The 21,895-nt window shown below is 44.8% G+C and overlaps 1 protein-coding gene across 2 annotated transcripts in view; it reads left to right on the top strand.

Moving 5' to 3' along the window:
• The first annotated feature begins 19,574 nt into the window (after positions 1 to 19,574).
• LOC135699128 (solute carrier family 25 member 35-like) overlaps positions 19,575 to 21,895 on the top strand; it is a 33,760-nt gene continuing 31,439 nt past the window's right edge. Inside the window, exons 1-2 of one of the 2 annotated variants that reach the window (XM_065219345.1) lie at positions 19,575 to 19,692; positions 20,240 to 20,990. In XM_065219345.1, coding sequence (XP_065075417.1) covers positions 19,690 to 19,692; positions 20,240 to 20,990 — 754 coding nt within the window. In that variant the 5' untranslated portion in view covers positions 19,575 to 19,689. Of the gene's footprint in view, positions 19,693 to 20,051; positions 20,073 to 20,239; positions 20,991 to 21,895 lie in introns of those variants that run through there. The other variant, XM_065219346.1, reaches the window with a different exon arrangement.

Genomic DNA, 21,895 nt, shown 5'->3' with positions numbered 1-21,895 from the left:
CAACATGGGCAACAACATCGCTCAACCTATCACCTATCAGGAACTCAGCTCGGACCACTACCCGGTGGTGACTGAGGTGGGATCCTCCGTAAATCGATTTGAAGCTTTCCGGCGCAACTATCATCGTGTTGACTGGGGTCAGTTCCAACATTGCGTCGACACCGCTGTAGACTACGATGTCCAACCGGAATCGTCCGAAGATGTTGACCGGTGTCTGCGCTTCATCGATCAAGCAATTTCCCGGACCAGGGAGCTACATGTGCCAGTATCCAGACATGTGAGTAATACTCTGAACCTTGACAGGCCTACTAAAGACCTCATTAGACTCCGCAACACGATTCGTAGGCAGTACCAGCGTACTGGGCTGCCTAACCTGAAGACCAATTGCAACCGTTTGAACAAAATCATCCAAGCCAGGATGGTGGATCTCAGAAATATCGATTTTGCAAACAAGATTCGCTCTCTCCCAGATTGTGCTAAGCCATTCTGGAAAATGGCAAAGATTTTGAAAAATAAGCCGAGGCCCATTCCTCCCCTTTCCTCTCCTAACCAAAATTCGGACCCATCTTTACTAATAACCCCATTTGAAAAGGCCAATGCTCTTGGACAACACTTTGTAAATTCACATAACCTTGGCCACGCCATGGTGAGTCCCCACGAGCCTGTAGTATCACAGGCAATGGCTAGTGTCGCTGCCACCCCCGTAGTTGTCCCTGACGAAAGTAGAATATCGGCTGATGAGGTGATAGCAGCGATTAAATCAACAAAGAACATGAAGGCCGCTGGTGTCGATGGAGTGGTCAACCTCGAGCTGAAAAACTTGAGTGTTGACTTCTTCAAGCACCTTGCAGTGGTCTTCAACAAGTGTTTAATGCTTGGCTACTTCCCTGCATGCTGGAAGTTAGCCAAAGTTATTCCAATTCACAAACCTGGCAAAGACCCTACCAGTGCCAAAAGCTATCGCCCCATCAGCCTCTTGTCCTCCATCTCGAAGCTATTCGAAAAATTGATACTCAGCCGTCTGCTGGTGTTTTCAAATGATAATAACATCTTTCTCAAAGAGCAATTCGGGTTTAGGAAAGGCCACTCTACCATCCACCAACTCGCACGGGTTACTAACATCATCAAGCGGAACAAGTCCGTTTCCAATACATCTGCCATGGCATTGTTGGACGTCGAGAAGGCGTTCGACAATGTCTGGCATGATGGTCTAGTGTACAAGCTGCATCGATACAACTTTCCGAACTACCTCGTGAAGATCATCAAAAACTACTTGTCGGGCAGATCATTCCAGGTCTACTTGAACAATGTCTCCTCTGATACGTTCAACGTTGATGCAGGGGTCCCTCAAGGTAGCCTGCTTGGGCCTATCCTATTCAACATTTTCACGTCAGACGTTCCTCCCCTGCCGGGTGGTGGTATCCTGTCAATGTTCGCAGATGACACCTCCATCATCTATAAGGGTCGAGTGATCCGTGCTCTGGCGAGTAAACTACAATCAGGCCTGGATGTTTTGTCCGACTATTTTAAGAGCTGGAAGATTTGTATCAATGCAGCTAAAACACAAACCATTCTGTTTCCACATTCGTATTCACCTCGGCTTGTTCCGCCTGCTAACGTCAAGATCCACCTTGATAGCACTCCCATTGAATGGTCGAGTGAAGTAGTCTACCTTGGTCTCACCCTCGATAGCAAATTGCTATTCCGATCCCATGTGGACAAGACATCCACCAAGTGTAACATCTTGATCAGGTCGCTCTACCCTCTGATAAACAGGAAGTCCACCCTGTCCCTCAAAAACAAGCTTGCTGTCCACAAGCAAATCATTCTGCCGGCTATTGAGTATGGTATGCCAATCTGGGAGAGTTGTGCAAAGTGCCACCACTTAAAGCTTCAGAGGATCCAAAACAAGATCCTCAGAATGATCCTTAACAGTCCACCGCGAACTCGTAATTCTGAGATTCACCACCTGGCCGGTCTTCAAACACTCGAGGAGCGAAAGACTTCCACGCTGGAAAGGTTCAGAGTCGCCTGTCTGCGATCAAACCACCAGATCATTCGTGATTTGGCAACCTAGTTTAAGTAGTTAGGTGCTCAAGTAGGTAGGTTATCAAATTTTTAAATTCAAACCAAAACAATCCCACAAAGGGTATCCTGTAAATTAGCGCTAAACGCAATCATCACATTAGAATAACCAATTAACTAGAACAAAGATGAAGAGCCAAAGGCTAACCAATTGAAATGTTAAATCAAATGTTGAAACATAAAACCCAGAAAATAAACGTAAATTTTACTACTATGTTGTGCGTCAGCTAATTCCGATGTGGATGCCAGATAACGGTGAAATGGCGGAACACCTCAAGCAGATGACCGTTTGTCTGCACTGGGAGAGGAAGTGAAGGACCACTGGTTCGTGGCTTTGATGCTGTCCAGTCTCCCGGAATCATACGACGGATTGATAATGGCGCTCGAAAGTCGACCAGATGCGGATCTGACGGTCGATTTTGTGAAGGGAAAGTTGCTGGACCAAGGTAGACGTCGTGTGGAGAACGCTTCACTTAGTGAGAAAGCGCTAGCGACCGTTTCCTGGAAGAAGAAACCTGCGGAGAAGCAATTAGTGAGAAAGAGAAAGTATGCCATTATTGCAAGAAGGAGGGGCACTTCCGGCGTGATTGTCGAAAGATGGCACAGGATCGTGCGCAGAAGGAGAATCCTCAGCAAGCAAATATCGCTGTTAAATCGGAGTCTGGAGGAGAGTTGTGTCTTGCTGCTGGAGTAGCTGGAGAAGCTGGTGTGTTCAACCTTGACTCAGGTGCCACTTCCCACATGACGAACAACTCTGAAGAGCTGGATGATTCCAAAGCGACGGTTTGTGTTGGTTCTGGGCGGCTTGTTTCTGTGAATGGAAAAGGCGGTCGAATGAACGTGAAGCTGGAGAGTGTGTTCCACGTACCGCCGCTTGCGGGAAATCTGCTATCGGTGAGCAGAATAACCGACTTGGGGTTTCGAGTGTTGTTTGACAAGTTGGAGTGCAAAGTGTTGAATGGAGGAGAAGCTGTTTTGGTGGGTCAACGGAAAAGTGGTCTGTACCATCTGAAGCAATTGTCAGAACGAGCGTTCTTGGCAGATCCAACTGTGCCAGCACATGTGGCATCGTAGGTTCGGACACAGAGATGCACAAGCGGTGCTGAAGATAGTGCGTGAGGACCTGGGACATGGTTTGAAGATAGGCTCTTGTGAAGTGCAATCGATTTGTGGTTGCTGCTGTGAGGGGAACATGTCGAGAGGTGCTTTTCCGAAGGCGTCTACGACAAGTTCGACTGCTGTTGGAGACCTGATTCATGTCGACCTGCGAGGTCCAATGGAAGTAGCAACACCAAGAGACAATCGTTTCTACATTTCATTGGTGGATGACTACAGCCGTTACTCCGTCGTATACCCGCTCCAGAGGAAGTCCGATGCTGAGGAGAAAATCCGTGAGTATTAGAAAATCAGTTTGGTCGATACCCAAAATGTATTCGTTCTGATGGGGGTGGCAAATTTTCTGGGGCTTCGTTGATGAAGTTTCTCGCCGAGAAAGGGATCGCGGTACAGCGAACGGCACCGTATTCACCACAACAGAACGGTGTGGTAGAGCGCAAGAACAGATACCTTGTAGAGATGTTGCGATGTATGTTATCGGAAGCGGAACTTGATAAGCGGTTCTGGGGTGAAGCGATTTACACTGCAAATTATTTGCAGAATCGTTTACCGTCGTCTTCGATCGATCTAACCCCGTATGAATTGTGGTGCGGGAAGAAACCATCGTATGCGCATCTCAGGATTTTTGGTTCAGAAGTGTATCTCCACGTTCCTAAGGAAAAGCGGCGTAAGCTTGACATGAAAGCCGAAAAGCTGGTGTTTGTTCGGTATGAAGAAGGACGGAAGGCGTACCGATTCCTAAATCTCGAGACGGACTATGTCACAATCAGCAGAGACGCAAAGTTTCTTGAGCTGTGTACCGTGAAGGAGGCTGTCCATCGGGAACCTGTAGTTACAGTGACAGGAGTGGTTGAAGTTCCGTTAGCGTTGCCCTCGAAAGAGGAGGAGCAGCTGGTTGAAGCACCGGGTCAGGAATTTGAGTCTGATGCGGAGCCTGATGACGTCAATGATTCTCGGTACGATAGTGCTTCTCAAGGTGATCGTTCATTCCACGGTTTTCCATTGGATGAAGTAGTGCGGCGTTCGATGCGGAAAACCACCATGTAGGTTGATAGAGGAAATTTTCGTTGCTGAAAGCGTTCTTGAGGAGGAGTCCGAACCCAGGAACTCGCACGAAGCCCTTACCTGTGGAAAGAAGAAGGAATGGAGAGCAGCTATGTTGGACGAATTGAAGTCACATTCAGACAACGATGCGAGGGAACTTGTTGATTTACCACCCGATCGGAAAGCGGTAGGATCCCGTTGGGTCTTCAAAGCGAAGAAAAATGCAGCTGGTGAGGTGACGAAATACAAAGCTCGTCTTGTGGCTCAGGGATACTCCCAGATGTACGGCGAAGATTTTGATGAAGTATTTGCTCCAGTAACCAGGTACACGACTCTGCGAGCTCTTCTAGCATTGGCGAGTAGCAGGCTTACTTATACGGCAAACTAGATCAGGAGTTGTTCATGAAGCAGCCGCCTGGATACGAGGTGGCGGGAAAAGAGCACAAGGTGTGTTTGTTGAAGAAAAGCATTTATGGCCTCAAGCAGTCGACCAGATGCTGGAATCAACGACTGGATGGTGTTCTACAGTAAATGGGCTTTCGTCCAAGTGCAGCTGATCCCTGTTTATACACAAAAGTAGTGAACGGCAAATGGGTGTATCTGCTAGTGTATGTAGATGAAATAATGGTTGGCTGCGAAGATGAATTCCAGATTGAGTTAGTGTACAAAGCACTGAAGAAACAGTTCGAGATTACCAACCTTGGTGAAGTGAATTATTTCCTGGCTCTGGAGATTGGACATGAAAATGGGAAGTATAGCGTTTCGCTCAAGGGTTATATCGAGCGAGTTGTGGAGAAGTTTGGCTTTCGAAATGCGAAGGGAGCCAAATCGCCGGTTACATAAGGAAGGATGGAACAAGTTCGTTACTACCGGATGCTACGATGCACAGAAGTTTGGTCGGTGCGCTTCTTTATATAGCAGTGTGCGCAAGACCGGATGTTGCGGCATGCGTTGCGATACTTGGCCGAAAGGTGAGTGCGCCAACAGAAGCGGACTGGGTGGCGGCCAAAAGAGTGGTCCGTTACCTGAAAACTACGTAGGACTGGAGGTTGAATTTTATTACCGATGAGGGTCTAATTGGCCATTCCGATGCCGATTGGGCTGGTGATATTGAAACACGCAAGTCTACAACTGGTTTCGCGTTCCATTATGCCGGCGGAGCAGTTTCTTGGGTTAGTCGAAGACAGAATTGTGTCACGCTTTCATCAATGGAGTCGAAATATGTGTCACTGAGTGAAGCAAGCCAGGAGCCGGTACGGTTGCTAAGTCTGTTTAAAGATCTTGGTGTGCAACAAGGTGGTCCGGTAACTATTCGTGAGGACAACCAAAGTTGTATCAAGTTGGCAGCCATTAATTTTGACTAGAGATGGGCGATCCGCTCCCGAGCTGTTCTATAGACCCGATTCATTTTTTATGAACCGCAGCTCATCAGCTCATTGATATCACAAGTCTAAACAATTCAATCCATCGCTCATAGTGGAACGTTTCAAAAAATGACTCATTAATCCACTTACGCATTGAACAGTCATCGCGTAAACCAAGACTCGCGCGTAATACTACTACTTATCGACAGCACCAACAGTTAAAGCAAACTTCCATGCGGCTGTTTGGACGAGAGAGAAATATCCGGAGAACTTCGAGATTAGGGCGTAATTGCTTTTGTAAACAAACACGCCAATCACCGATTTCTCGCGAATTAAAGCTCAATCTAAAAAAAAACTAACAACACAAACAGATAGAAGAATGACTCCTCTATCATTTGGTATTGTTTGTTTGCAAGATTGAGCTTTTATTCGCGAGCAATCAGCGATTCACGTGTTTGTTTACAAAAGCAATTACGCCCAAATCTCAAAGTTCTCCAGATATGTACATGTGCTACATGATCTTAATGTTCTACTGGAACTATCCAGTAGATGTGCTCTCATCTTTCCTCCCATCATTCTCTGGGGGAGCGGAAGATCTGCACAAAAGCAAATAACCGAAAAGCGAAATGCAGCTCTCCAGCTTATCAGCTTAGCTCCGGATCCGAATCATCGACTCGAATGATTCACTGGGAGCTGTTTAGGATGACAACTCTCGGGCCCGTCCAGCTCTTCGGATCTTTTTTTTCTCTTGATTTTTCACGATTCAGCTCCGGATCCGGATCTGAGCTGATGCCGAGAATAGTGAGGGAAATTCTGCTGGAGAATTAACATCAGAAATAAAATTTGAATGTAGACTGGATTGCATAGCTTGAGAAAAGGCGTAACATCGTGTGCCACGATGTCAATCATATCATCGCGCGTGTGACATAGGTGTAGCTCTCTCGCATACATTTTTTGTTTTACTGCTATGTTGTTGGCACATTTTGCGCGCATTTTGGTTTACGCGATGGTTTATCAGTTGCTGCGTTAGTAGCGTTTTCCATTGAAAAGTAAAGCCATGTTGTAAGGTACGGATTTATTGGTTTAGACTACTATGTGAGCTGAAGAGCTGTTCAAAAGAATCGACTCCCTTTAGTGAGCTGGATGGGTTTTATCCACTCAGCCAGATGAGCTGTTTTGTCCACCTCTAGTTTTGACGTAGGACTCCGTCTGTGATTTCTATATGGGGGTACGCTTTGTGAAAACCAAAAATGAATCATGTAACAAAATTATGAAAGATTTTGAACATTAATAACTCAGCTGCCCCTGAACCAATTTCAATCATATTTTCACCAATCGATCCGAAATATTTCTACGCATCAATAGCAATGCTTCCATCAATAGCAATGCTGATGATTTTTAACAAGAAACTATTGAAAAAGTGGTAATGTCAAGCATTGTCCAATGTACAAATAAAAAGTAATAAAAAGTGATAAATGTTTTCATTCAATAAACGTTCTTCCCTAACCCAGTCGTCATAATCGAGCACCACTTGGTTGCCGATCATTCTGTTTTAACCTGAAAAGATATAAAAGAGCGCTGCTGTCTAGCCTCAACTCATGACACTGGACACATCACAGTTCGGTTTTGCTCGCTCTGTTGAGTTGTTCGAAAGTTTCTAGTTTATTCCAAACATTCGCAGTATAATCCGAGGGGGACGACTCTATCTACGATGCAAAAAAGATTGTGTTTTATTGTGGCTAGCTGCGCGCACGCTGAGTAGATAGAAAGAAGATTGATGACGATTCTGAAGATTTCCTGCAAAAAATTGATGAGCGATGCAAGTAGATGCGACAAATGAAAGAAGATTGTTCGAAGATTGATTCGCTAGTGCGAGATTTGTTGACCATCTAAACTTGAGATTTAGATGTGTCGCCCCCCTCGGTATAATCAACAATCAATACGAAACTATCGATTTTAAATTGGCTCACTACTTGACTAGCCTATTGGTCCCAAGCAAATCGATTAACGTACCCCATTCTAGTCGACATTCTAGTACTACACAATGTTTGTTTTGATTTGCTATAAAAGTTTGACAGATAAAATTAGGGGTTCGTGGATTTTCCTATGTTTCGAGGGATGCATCGATTTGCTTGGGACCGAAGACAGTACCAGAGCTGAGCCAAAAAGTTGAGCTCGTTTCTTCGGGACCTACTAGTCTTAGAGTTACCTCTATGGTTTAATCGCGTAGTCAGTAGTGTCACTCGCTTCGTGTGATGGGTAGACAGCGCTCCCGGAGCAGGCTCCGAGAGAAAACGGAGAAGAAGAATGATGTTGGGAATACCACCTCAGTCACGGTGAAGCGATCTAAGAAGAGCCCGAGTGCAGCAAAAATGAATATTGGTAACAGCCGAAATGAATCATATTCTATAAACTTTATTCACCAACCAATGTATTTCAGCGAATGAAAGTTATAAAATTCCTGTGGAATACTCAGTTAAGTTAGGCTAATTTAGGATAATTTTAATGTAATGCTTACATTTAGTGATTCTCGCTGTATGGCAATATAATTGCTTGAGAGGTCCAACAACTCTCGTAGGTTTAGGAAATCTGTAGGTTTAATTTTAGTTTACTAATGTGTGCTAGATATAAAGTCTCACCTATCAACGGTAACAGAACAGCCGAATTTGCTGGTAGTTATAAGCAATCGTTTAGCCGTAGGTACCTATTTAGATGTTTGTGTTTAGGGTCATGTTTTAGGTTTAAATTCTTTTTACCTCACCTTTTTCCGGGCCACATATAACTTATTCAGAAGGCAAGTAGAAGTTCTAGTGGTTCATCGATACCTTAATAATAGCACATAGCATAGGTTAAGAATCTTCCTGTCATACTATTTCATATTCTCACCTCTAGATTAATAATCAATAATTTGCAACTAATATTTAGCACTCAAGTTCACTAGGTTTAGTTCACTAGGTTTAAGCAGTAGATTTAATGTATATTATATATGTATATATAAGTAATTTTAGTTTTCGCAATTGGCAGGGCAATTTCACTTTTGTTTTGTCTTCTTTCCATAGATTTGATTTGTTTACATCCTGACCTCTCACCGCATGACAATCCCTCGTATAGCGATGGGTGTGGTTGCACTCACTCGTCAGTGGCGTAGATCAGCGGTGGGAGTACACACATCTGGAGTGGGCGTAACCAACAATGAAGCTTCCTCCACTGGTGGTTAAGAAAGTGCCACTCAACACGCTGATTGGCGATCTCTCATCGCTGGGCGTTGCAGCTGAGTCTAAGCTCGGCCGAATCGGCACCAAGGTGATGCTCCGTACGAAAGCGGAGTACTAGGTGGTCGTGAAATACCTGAAGGATTCCAAAGCGGAATTCTTCACGGTGAGAAGCCCTTCAAGGTAGTCATCAGGGGTCTACCAAACTTCGACCCCAAGATGATCGAAGCAGAAATCAAGGACCGGTGTAAGCTAGCGCCAATCGCTGTCTTCCGAATGACAAGGAGAGACGAATACGTGAAGACGTACCCGGATTGTCTTTTCCTGGTGCACTTCCAGAAAGGGACGGTGACGCTCAATGCGCTGCAAGCCATCCGATCGATCTACTCCATCATCGTACGATGGGAGCCATACCGTGGCGGCCATCGTGACGTAACGCAGTGCCAGCGGTGCCTCAATTTTGGACACGGTACCCGCAATTGCAACATCAAGCCACGCCAGTTCGGACTGCCCTGCGGATGGAGCCGTGGCGAAAGCAGGCGGCAAGCAACAATCAACGAGAACGCAAGAAGGACAAAACCCCAGCATTCAGGACGGAGGATTTCCCACCTCTTCGTGCTCCCCAGCAAAGGCAAGCGAATTCTCGGGTGCAACGGGGGGTTTAAGAAGCTTCCGGTGATTCTGCTGGACAAAGATCTCCACCCCCCTAAAACAAAACCCACCAGCGCTAAACAACAACCCCGATCTGTTCTCAGCAGATGAACTGATGGAATCTTCGTCAACATTATCGGTGCTCTTCGTAAGTTCCGCAATAAGCCCGAGCAGATCCAAGTCCTCGGTAGGTTCATCATCCAGTATGGCGTCTAAACCGCTAACTATCATCACCTAGAATGCTTGCTCTGTAAGAGGTAAACAGATTGGCAAGTTGACTTCCTCCGCAAGCACAACATCGACGGGGGTCTTCTAACCGAGACCCATCTAAAGTCTGGCTATAGCTTCTGGTTGCCTGACCACAACATTATTTGGCCTTACTGCACCAACTCCAGTGGGGGGGGGGATGTTGTGGTCGTCGTCAAGAAAGGAATAAAATACCACAGTCTGTCCCATATCCGCACCTCTATCATCGAGGCTCTTGGTGTGGAGCTGGAGTCGTCGACTGGATACGTCCAGTTCATCGCCGTCTACTGCCCTCGACAGTGTGCCGCCACCAGTGGACTAGCGGCTAAATTCAAGAAGGACCTGTCCACCATCACCCGTACCGGTTCCCGCTTCGTAGAACGGTCGTCTACTGTTCGACCACTCACAGCATGGGCTGTACTCCGTTTGCTTTTCGGATGAGCCAACATTTATCTCACCGGCGGGCAACCCATCGACGCTAGATCCAAGGGCGTTTCGAGCTAGGGAGGGGCGAAAAAAATTTACTATGGAAAATTTGGCCGAATGCCATTTCACCGAACGCCATTTCACCGAAAGCCTTTGTGTTGCTGAGCATGCTTGGCATGCACATTTGTACACACCAACTGCTCATTTGTTAATAACTTTTCACTCAGTTGTTGAAATTTAGTTTTCCTCAAAGTAATTGATAGATTAGGATCATAGTTTACTGAAGACATGCAAAGAGTAGGTAAATCTTATCATTTGAATCAACACCAAAGAATTTTTACACTTAAAGTCCGAGATGTGCAGCGAGCATTTCTCACTTCATTTTTGCAACGCAATATCAAATACAGTTTATTACTATAATTAAAATCTCTTTTTTTTTACATACCTATAAAAAGCTTAATCTCTATTCTATCGACTGCTACAAACAGAACTATGTTTCGTCAACTCTGTGCAAAGTTATTTGCACATGAGCAGTTATATTTATTTATTTCTACTTGTCAACAGATAAAATAGTTACACTAATGACAATTTTCTATATCTAAACATCAAAACTGCTTCAAACACAAAATTAACGCAAACATCTCTTAAAGCTACGCTTATTTTTCTCGCGGGACACATTAAAATCGAACACATAATAACAACTATTGAAAACGCGGCACATACTCAACATTGGTTCGTGTACGCCATAGTTGGTCCTCGAACGCCGGTTGTTGAAGAACGCATGCAGCCGGAGGTCCCGTCGTTGAGTGTTGATGTCAAGAAGACTGAGAAGTGTGGAGCAGTCGACGTTCCCTTGCAGAAGATCCGCAACGAAACAAGCCTTCGCCACATTACGCCTTCCTTCCAAGAGCTCCAGGTCGATGAGGTTACAGCGACTTTCATAGCTCGGCAAGTTACGCGGGTCGCGCCAACGAAGGTGTCGCAACGCAAAGCGAATAAATTTTCGCTGAACAGCTTCAATTCTATGGATGGCATTCTGATAGAATGGCGACCAAACAACGGCAGAGTATTCCAGTATAGGTCGAACCAGGGAACAGTATAAAGCCTTCAGGCAATACACGTCCTTGAAGCTTTTGGCGAAACGGAATAAAAATCCTAGCTGCGATGAAGCTTTAGATACAACACAGGCAATGTGATCCTTGAACGTTAATTTGCAATCGAGCATGACTCCCAAGTCCTTGACAGTCGATTCGCGTTTCAAGCTTATTCCTCTTAAGGTGTAATCGTGGAAATGCATCGCCCGTTTACGGCCAAAGGAGATGACCGAGCACTTGGACACATTTAAAGACATCCTGTTTATCCGGCACCAATCATCAAAGACTTCAAGTTCTTGGTGGAGGAAATGAGCGTCTTGAGGCCCTTTTATTACGTAGTAGAGCTTCATGTCGTCGGCGTACGAGAGTTTAAGGCATTTGAGGATCAAGTTCACGTCGTTCATATACAACAGGAAAAGTAATGGCCCCAGGTGGCTGCCTTGAGGAACAGCAGATGTAACAATGAAGGGTGGAGAAGCGTAGTCACCGATCTTAACAGACATAGATCTGCCAGTCAGATAGGAGCGAAGCCAGGTAAGTAGACTCCCATGAACACCCATTTTGTCATATTTAGAGATGGTAATTTCATGGTTCACTCTATCGAAAGCTGCAAAGAGGTCGGTGTATATGGCGTCAACTTGATGGCCACGTTCAATCTCACGAATAATGAACGATGTAAAAACAGTTAGATTAGTCGTCGTCGAGCGCTTAGGCATGAAGCCGTGTTGATCCTGAGAAATACTGTACGAGCAGTCTTGAACCAACTTTTCCAGGACAATTAGACAGCTCGAATAGTTTGGAGATAGCACTCAATGCAGCTATTCCGCGGTAATTGGCGACAGTCTGCTTGCATCCTTTTTTGTGAACAGGGAAACAAACGAATCCTTCCAACATTCTAGAAAAACTCCGGAGGTCATTGACAAGTTGAAGACCTTAGCTAAGGGCTCTGAAAGAGTGTCTAAGCAACGTTTCAGTACTAATGAGGGAATGCCATCTGGACCAGATCCTGTTGATGTTTTCATCTGTTTCCCGGCTGAAATCACCATGTCGCTGTGGATGGTGAATGGAGAACCAAACACCGACGTACGAGGGACATTACTCGTGGCAGCAGCAATTTCCTGAGCATCAAGCACTTCGTCTGAAAAAATGCTGCTGAATTGTGTGCGAAACATATTGGCGATATCTGCGACGGAGTTGGCATCAGTAACGCCATCAGTCATATTGGACGGCAATCCCGTTTCTTTCCGTTGCTCGTTCACATATCGCCAGAATTCCTTAGGATTAGCTTTGAGACGACTCTGCAAGTGAGACTGATGTGCGTTGTACAAGCTTGCATTAAGATCTCTGTACTCGTTGTTGGCGCGGACGTAATTAGCCTTCGTAGAATCTGTGTGATATTTACTGTGTTTCCTCAGTGCAGCCCTTTTCACCTTTTTCAGATGCTTAAGATCAGAGTTCGACCAGGCGGGTTTGGCAGGTTTACACCGTAGTTTTTTAGGCACAAACTGATCGATAGCGTAGAATATGATACCACACATGGTCGAAGCAGCCAGATTCGCATCCTCGGAGTCTAGTGTCGCATTCCAATCCACATTAGCGAGAAAGCGTTTTTCAGGATCGATTGCAAGCGTCAACAGTAGAGGTGAATGATGTCTGCAGTTTTTGACGAGCGGTGCCGGAGCATGGATAACAGAGCAGCTTTGTCCCAAATCCTCCCCGACAAAGCACAGATCGAGCAGACGGTTGTTTGCATTCAGAACGCCATTCACTTGCTGAAGCCTTGCGGTTGAATATGCGTCAAGCAAGGAGAGAGAAGCCGGTCTGAACGATGAACGGGAATTGTCAGGAAAGAAGAAGCCGTGAGCATCGCTAAGCCACGATACAGTGCCAAGGTTGAAATCGCCCAAGATGACGATGCTGTCCCTGGCATCCATTTGAGAGACAATCCAATCCAGCGAAAGTGCATGCTTCTCAATCAGGCTGTGGTCGTTAACGCGGTCGGGAGGAACGTATATCACGCAGATATAGATTGTACCACTTAGAGTTGAAATTGCAACCCACAGATGCTCAACCGTCGAATCTTCAGGAGGTTTCAGTAAGCGAGATACGAAGCAGGAGCGAATGGCCAGAAGGACTCCACCACCGGAGGTCTTGTTGCTGTTGAGGGTTGATCGATCTTGACGGTAGACAGAATATGTATCGTTAAACAACTGCTTTGACAAAGTGTTGTTATTCAGCCAGGTTTCCGAGAAGGCGTATATTATTATTATTATTTAGCTTTATTTAGGAGGCTTTCAGCCTTAGGCTGGTTCGCCTCCAACGAAGGCGTATATGTCGTAGCATGCGTCGCTGCATGCTAGCTGGTATTCGGCGAGTGAGCTGTTCATGCCACCGACGTTCTGGTAGTATAGCAGAATTTGAGATGCTGGGACGCATGGAACAGCGGGCTGCAATCTGGAAGTGGAGGCAGCATCAGGCAGAGCAACGTCGAAAGAATAAGGGTACTTGCCGTGGATGGCAGCTTGGAAAGCCCTGTCCCCAGCACTAGACTCAGGGCCGGGACGACTTAGATGGTGGGGGCGTGTGAACTGACCAGGACTGGAACCAGTAGTGGGCGCAGCTGAGCTAGGTGGGTCCAGGGCTTCCATACTGCTTTGTGACGTGCGTCCCAGTCTAGATGAAATGGCGGCTGATGTTCGGCTTGAAACGGAGAATTGGTCGTTGTGATTGAGGGTCTCGGTGTTCTGCAAACGGCAAATCAGCGGGCTTTGGTTCTTCCTGGAAATCACAGGAACGACAGGAAGTAGCTGACCAATGTCAAGATCGGAAGAATACTCGCCAAAATAAGTTGGGTGGAAGATCCCCTCTCCACATCCGACCACAGGCCCGGAACGACGATGATGCGCCGAGACAGCAAGTAGCAAAACTGTGTATGTCAAGCATGTTGCTGAGTCTAGGGGTGGGGGGGGGGCGTTGCCCTCCCCTGCCCCCCTCTGGCTACGCCTATGGTAGACCTGTTCCTGACAAATACCGGCTTGTCCTAGCCGGTAGCCTTTAACGAACTCAGCTCCGACCACCAACTGGTGGTGGCTGAACTGGGCTACAACGTGGCTCCTGCTTCAAGCCTGCGCAAGAACTACCACAGCGTAAACTAAGTCCAGTTTGGCGGCGTGGTAGACAGGCACATCATCGACAACCCGCCGATTGACACCGTGGAGGACATCGACCGGGACTCCACCAAGCCATAACCGTGGCTGACGAGGCGTGCGTTCGACGTGTTCCTGTAAGGGGTAAGTTTATTGATTCCCACACCCAACTCTTGATTCGACTGCGAAATGTTCGTAGACGCCAGTTCCAAAGAACCGGAGATCTAGCTCCTAGCTCTGAACAGCGAGATTGCTTCCAGAATGGTCTCACTCCGGAACGAAAGTTGACGATCGCTCCAGACCATTCTGGAAAGTTGCCAAGGTACTAACGATGCACCCCCAAACCCATTCCACCACTCAAAGATGAATATGATGACGATCGGCTCATAATCACCCCTCAGGATAAAGCAAATGCGATTGGTGAGCATATTGCCAAATCGCACTTGCTTGGCTCCAACATCCAAAGTCCGCTCGAAGTTCAGATTGAGCAATGCGTACTCAACCTTGATTCCTCCCCTTGTGCTATCCCTCCGGAGGATAGAATCACAGTGGAACAGATTTGCTCAGCGCTGAAATGCACCAAAAACATGAAGGCGGTTTGACGGAATATTCAACCTAGTGTTGAAAAATCTCAGCATGAAGGTTCACTCTCTGCTGGCTGCTGTCTTCAACAGATGCTTGGAACTGCACTACGTTCCCAGTATCTGGAAGACAGCGAAAATCATACCTATCCGCAAACTCGGGAAGGACCCAACGCTAGCTTTAAGCTACAGACCAATCAGCCTCCTTTCTGCGTTGAGCAAATTGTTCGAGAAACTTATTCTCAATCGTTTGCTCAAGTTTGTCGAGGAAAACAACATTCTCCTACCGGAACAGTTCGGGTTCAGAAAGGGGCACTCCACCAATCACCAGCTAGTGGGGGTGATGAATAACATCCGAAGTAACAAAGCTGTATCCAAGTCCACATCCATGACCTTGTTAGACGTTGAAAAGGCGTTTGACAATGTTTGGCATGACGGACTTGTGTACAAGCTTTGTAACTTCAACTTCCCATTACACCTGGTTAAAATCACCCGTAACTACCTCCAGCAAAGGTCGTTCAGAGTATCGTTGAATGGCTACCTTTCAAACACGTTCTCCATCCCAGCAGGAGTTCCGCAAGGAAGTCTGTTGGGCCCTTTGCTTTACAGCATCTACACTTCCGACATTCCTCCCCTCGGAGACGGTTGCGTGTTCTTCCTGTTCGCAGATGATACCGCAATAACCGTCAAGGGTAGGATGCCTCGCGAAATAACAAACAAGCTCCAACGATGTCTTGACGCCTTTGCTGATTATGCCACCACGTGGAAAATCAAAATCAATGTCTCCAAAACACAAGCGATCATGTTCCTCCATCGGCAGTCACCCAAACTAAAACCGGCTCCCTCTTGTACTGTAATCATGGATGGCACAAGGGTTGAATGGTCTGCCGAAGTTACCTATCTCGGGATGTTGATCGATGAAAAGCTCCTCTTCCGTTCGCATGTAGAGAAAACTGTAGTCAAGTGTTCTGCCTTGGTTAGGTGTCTGTAACCGCTGATTTGCCGCAGATCCCGCCTCTCAAGGGTGAACAAACTTGCCGTCTACAAACAAATTATAGCACCTGCGATCCTCCGGTGTGGGAATCATGTGCACAGACTCACAGGAACAAAATCCAGGTCGCTCAGAACAGAGTGCTTAGGATGATCTCTGATCGTCCCTCTGACACAAGAGTTTCAGACCTCCACCAAGAGGCGACCGTTCCAAAATTAGATTTCAAAATTGATGACATTAAGACTAGGTTTGTGCAGAAATGCAATACATCAGAACATGCTTTAAATAAGCAATTTGAATATAGTAGGTTAGGTTTAGTAGCTTACCGAATTATTCGGCAGGGTATTGGGGTTGGTGCACAGGAATCTTGTTAAAGAGGGGCATTTTTTTTTCTTTGGTGCATTCAACCTGTGGATGGGGAGTACTCCAAAGTACGTCGTAGATGGTGCTGTCCTCTTCCCACTTTTTCCCTATTGTTCAATTTAGCTAATTTTATTTATTTATTGCTCCAGTGGTGGTTCATCCTCTTTAACGCAAACTGCTTTCAGACAGCCAATGGAAATTTTCAATTTAATCTCATCGACGATGTCGATGATGATCGGTTCGTCAAATGGTTGCGATAGTAGGCTTTATCCGAAATTATACATTTGCTGCGATGTTGTTACCGATGTTGTTATCTGAAGTCACGTCAGATGGTGGTGATAGCATCGACAAACCGAGATGAATGACCAATAAGAATCGCATTCTCCTTTCGTATGCACACTGCGTCGACAAGTACAAGGTTCAAACAGTGCGCATAGCAGTGAAGCAACAGTATATTGCTCTTGATCAATCCAATCTTGATCAGTGATATTGAGTGCTTGGCACTGAAATTCCCTTAGAGTTTCAGAAGAATGTACCCAGTATTATCCAGAAATTATTCCCGGAATGAGCTGGAAATTATCGGTACTCCCTTGAAATTGTCCTCAAAACCCCTTTGGAATTTCACTCACAATTTAATTTCCTCGGTATTCTTTTCGGAATTATCTTGGAACTATAACAGGATTCACTAGAAATTATTCGCAGAATTTTCTTGGAATACTCCCCAGAAATTCTTTGGGACTGTCCTCAGAATTCAATATCCTTGAGGATCTTCTCGGATTTTTTTTAGAACTATCTGCAGGATGTAACAGAAATTATCCGCAGAATTTTCTTTGAATTCTCTCCAGATATATTTCGGAACTGTCCTAGAAATTCAATATCATTGAGGTTCTTCTCGGAATATTTTAGAACATCCCTTTGGAATTTCATTCAAAATTGGATTCTCTCGGTATTCTCTCCGAAATTATCTTGGAACTATCTGCAGTATTCACTAGAAACTATTCGCAGAATTTTCATGGAATTATCCCCAGAAATCATTTCTTTTGGAACTTGTCTTCAGAATTCAATACCCTTGAGGTTCTTCTCGGAAGTCAAGTTTAAGTTGTCCGTCCATTCACCAAAACGTTGTAGTTTTTCTACCAGAAATGTTCAATAAAGCTTGCCCCTCCATTCACCAGAACTGTGCAATTTTTACATCAGGAATTTTCAATTCAGCTAGCGCCTCCATGCAGCAGATTTTTGCACCAGAAATTTTCAATACAACTTGTCCCAGAACATTTTACACCAGAAAATTTCAATTGACCAGAACGATGCAAATTTTCCACCGTTAATGTTCAATAAAAATTGTTCTCCAATATTCTGATTGGTGCAAATATCCTTTTTCCATTTCCACCAGACATTTTCAATATAGCTTGCTTCTCCTATCATCAGAATGTTGCAGGTTTTCCACCAAATAAAGCTTGCCCTTATTTTTAGATTTTTCAGCATAAATTTTCAGTTGAGCAGCTTCCCTTCAATCATCAGAATGGTGCAAATTTTACATTTTTTTTTTCCGTTCACCAGAACGGTGCAGATTTTCCTCCAGAAGTTTTCAATATAGCGTAATTAAAAAAAGCTTGTTCCTTCATTAACCAGACCAGTGCAAGTTTTCCACCAGAAATTTTCTGTTCATTTCATTTATCAGAGCGATACAAATGTTGCACCAGAAATTTTCAATAAAGCATGCTCCTCCATTCACCAGAACGGTGCACCAAAAATTATCAGTGAAGTTTGTTTCACCATGCACCTTTGTGGTGCAATTTACAGGCTTTGCCTCTTCATGCAAATTTTCCACCATAAATTTTCAATGAAATCATCAAATTATCAGAACGATGCAAATTATGTACCAGAAACATGAATAAACCTTGCTTCTACATTCACCACAGTGTTGCGAACGTTCCACCAGAAATTTTAAGTTAAATGTGCACCTCCAATTTTTTTGCGTGATTCAATTTTTCCACCAGAACTATTAATTGATGATATTTTTACACCAGAATTATTCAATAAAAAGCTTTTTCTACGATTCACCACCATGAAGGTGAATTTTTTCAAACTTAAATTTACCCTCTTCTTTTAACCCTCCATTGAAAAAAAAATTACGCCAGAATTTTTTTGTATGCGCCACTGGGGTGCAATTTTTTGACCAAAAAAATTTCAATGAAGTTTGTCCCTTCATGCACCTTTGTGGTGCAATTTTCAGTCACCATCTCAAAGGAATTGACGCAATAAACGGTTTTCAGTGCCCTTATAGTATGAAATCAAGACCAACAATTGAAAAGGCCTCAACTCAATTTTGTAAACACACCTTGTAAGGCCATTTTGTCGCAAACCGAAGTCCGCCAACGCAAACCAACAAAATGAACAGGTAGGGGAAATTCTCATCTACCCGATTGTGTCTTAGGTTTGCGAATGTAGATTTTGGTTCGCGAGAAAATGGCCTTACAAGGTTTGTTTACAAAATGGAGTTGTGGCCTTTTCAATTGTTGGTCTTTAAATGAAGTTATTTACCTTCAAATCAAGTTATCAAGAAATCAAGTTATTTCATATAATAATTTGGAAATGTGGAAATAAACATCATATTGATAAAAGGAGGGGCAATTGCCCCACCTTGCCCCACCCTGTGCACGCCAGTGGTTGGTGGGCTCTGACAAGTAGCTCTGCTTCAATACACGTTCATACCTGACTTTAGAATTTACTTTGATAAAAGTGCGAACTAAATATTAAAATTGGTGTAGAGGACAAAAAAATTTTGTTTAACTTATTTTCTAAAAGTTCCGTTCAAGTTCCGCCAGAATCTGCTTAGAATACTGTTCAATTGTCGTACCGGAACTTTCAAGTTCTTTTAACGGCTTAAAAATAAGGCTGCTTAGAATTCTATAGACCACCTTCAACCAAGCTGCTTAAGCCTCAAATAATCTTTTATCAGAACTGAACTCAAATTGACAGGAAATTAAAAACCATCGGGACATTCATGCTTCCCTCACACATTTCCACAATTTTCCGCTACATCGAGCCACCCTCAGATTCCTCCTCGAGAAGCTTTCAACGAAAAACTTCCACGAAATGCGCACGCTCGCTTTTCACGAACGAAAAGTTTCCCCCCGTCATCAGCTGTCGTATGTTCGCTGCTGCAATATTGTGCAATACTGAGATAGCTTACCCATACTGTTTTGAAGAGTGGAAAAGTGTCAACAGGAAATTTTCACCAGAAATCATGTTATTCAAAAGTTAAGCATGTTCCATTCCGCAGTACCGATTCAAACCCATTCCAAGCGCTGAAATGTAGTGTAACTCGTTGATCACGTGTCAATCCGCCCGCCCAGATCTCATCAAAATGGTAAATATCGCCAAAAACATGAACCATTCGCTCGTTTCATGTTTTGCTCGGAATTTTCTTCGGACCGATCGGCTGCCTATTTACAAGCAAGCGTGATCCTCGTTTTGTGTAGAAACAGCGTGCAAAGTGCGACAACAGAATTTTCTTGGCAAACACTCCGAATGCATGCAGATGATGCACCCGCATTCGGCGGATTGCGGTAGGCATGATGCAAATGCAAAAATAGACTTTGGCCAATCACCCTTTTTCATCGTAGTCGAGAGTCGGTCAGTGTTGTGATACGATACGGAACGCTAGAACAAACGGTGCGCTCTGTGCCTGCTTTGGTTTTAGAAGGAGGCTATTCTGTGCGGCCATTTGACAGAGCGGTTTTCTGCTAGGTGTGAACATTATTACTACTGCTGCAATCATGTGCTGAGTCGGCGTTTTGCCGGCCCTTAAACGCCCCATTTCAATCTTTTGAAGCAAATTTTTCTCGGATGAGAAAAATTACATAATTCATTTGATGCGGCTAATCGAGAAACTCTTCTCTAATTACCCCGAACAGCGTTCGAACGATCACCAACCGCCGGAGCATTCGATTGGGATGGACTTCCTGCTGGGAGGCTGTGCGGCAACCTGCGCCGGGTTGTTCAGCAATCCATTTGACGTCATAAAAACGCGCCAACAGTTGCAAGGCGAACTAATGGATGCGGCGGAAACACAAAGGAATCCCTACCGTTCGATCACCAAATCGTTCCAATCGATCCTGAAAGCCGAGGGAATATCCGGTCTGCAGAAGGGATTGGTATCGGCCTTGGCTTTCCAATTCACAATGAACAGTGTCCGACTGGGGATTTACCAGACGGCGGAGAACTACGAGTGGACACGGGGCGACAGCAAGTTGGGGACGTTGTTATACTCGATCTTCTGGGGCGGGTTCAGCGGAGTGATTGGAGCGACGGTGGCTTGTCCGTTGTATATGATCAAGACGCAGATCCAGGCCACTTCGCACGGAAGGTACGCCGTTGGGTTCCAGCACAATCACACGGGGACGGTGGATGCCCTGGCCGGAATCTACAGGACCTACGGCATCAAGGGACTGTGGCGGGGATATCCGGGCATAGTGACTCGTACGGCCGTGGGATCCTCCGCCCAGTTGGCGACGTTTTCCAACTGCAAGGACTTTTTCGTGCAGTTCGAGTTCTTCCAGCAGTCGGTGGCGTTTACGGCGTTCGCTGCCAGTATGTTCAGTGGGTTCTTCTGCTGCGTGTTTATGTCGCCGTTCGATGTGATTGCTACCAGGCTGTTTAATCAAGGTAAGACATTCGATTGACTACGTACGGATTTAAGGAAATACCAAATTCAATGTTTATTTAAAAAATCAACACGCGATTAATTTCTTTGAAGTTTTACGTGTCACTATTTTAAATATTTGAGAATAGGGGGGGAGAAATAAAACTTGACCAGCTTGTTAAAAAACTACCAGGGACAGCCCTATGGGGTTTTACGCAATGCTGACGTAGGACTACGTGGTCTTATAAAATAAATCTTATTTGTTAACTGCTGCAGTAGCTTATATTTTGTGTAGGAATAGGAATTAGAGCGGGGTTCTTTCTGTTTATACTCTTTAGTATGACGCGCTTGGCATAGATGACCCACAGCGACTCACGAAGAGCTACTGATTCCGATTCTTCCTCCTTCTATGGATGCACATGTGGGCTGCAGCTAGTTGCTTCCGGGGAGCCTTTCGTTGTGTACTGGAGAACCACGCGGTGATTGAATAAACACCGTTTGGTGAGACCGGATGGAATTCAGCTTTGAAATCTGTGTTAGGGAAATCGCTTTTCGCAGGCAATCGGTGATAATTTTAATTATCATAGTAACAGTTGCACACTCGTGACATTTTGAAAAAAAAAATGATGTAATCTTAATTTTAACAAATGCGTGGAAATAGTTTTGATCGGTTGGTGATAAAATTATTGAAATTGGTCCAGGGGCAGCTAAGTTATTTACGTTCAAAATCTTTCATAATTTTGTTACATGTTCCATTTTCGGTTTTCAAAAAGAAATCACAGCCGTAGTCCTACGTCAAAAAACATTGGGATATCGTACGTATTCTTGTTTTCTGAGAATATGTCAAAAGGTTTGCATTGCTCATTTAAGAAAGATTAAATCAAATCAGTTCTTTCTATTGATTTTACTATATAGTAATGTCACAAAC

This window comes from Ochlerotatus camptorhynchus, unplaced genomic scaffold (genome assembly GCF_037179485.1).
Source record: "Ochlerotatus camptorhynchus isolate MF236.1 unplaced genomic scaffold, CSIRO-AGI_Acam_v1.1 ptg000102l, whole genome shotgun sequence".
Lineage (NCBI taxonomy): Eukaryota > Metazoa > Arthropoda > Insecta > Diptera > Culicidae > Ochlerotatus > Ochlerotatus camptorhynchus.
This window is presented reverse-complemented; position numbering and strand designations above follow the sequence as displayed.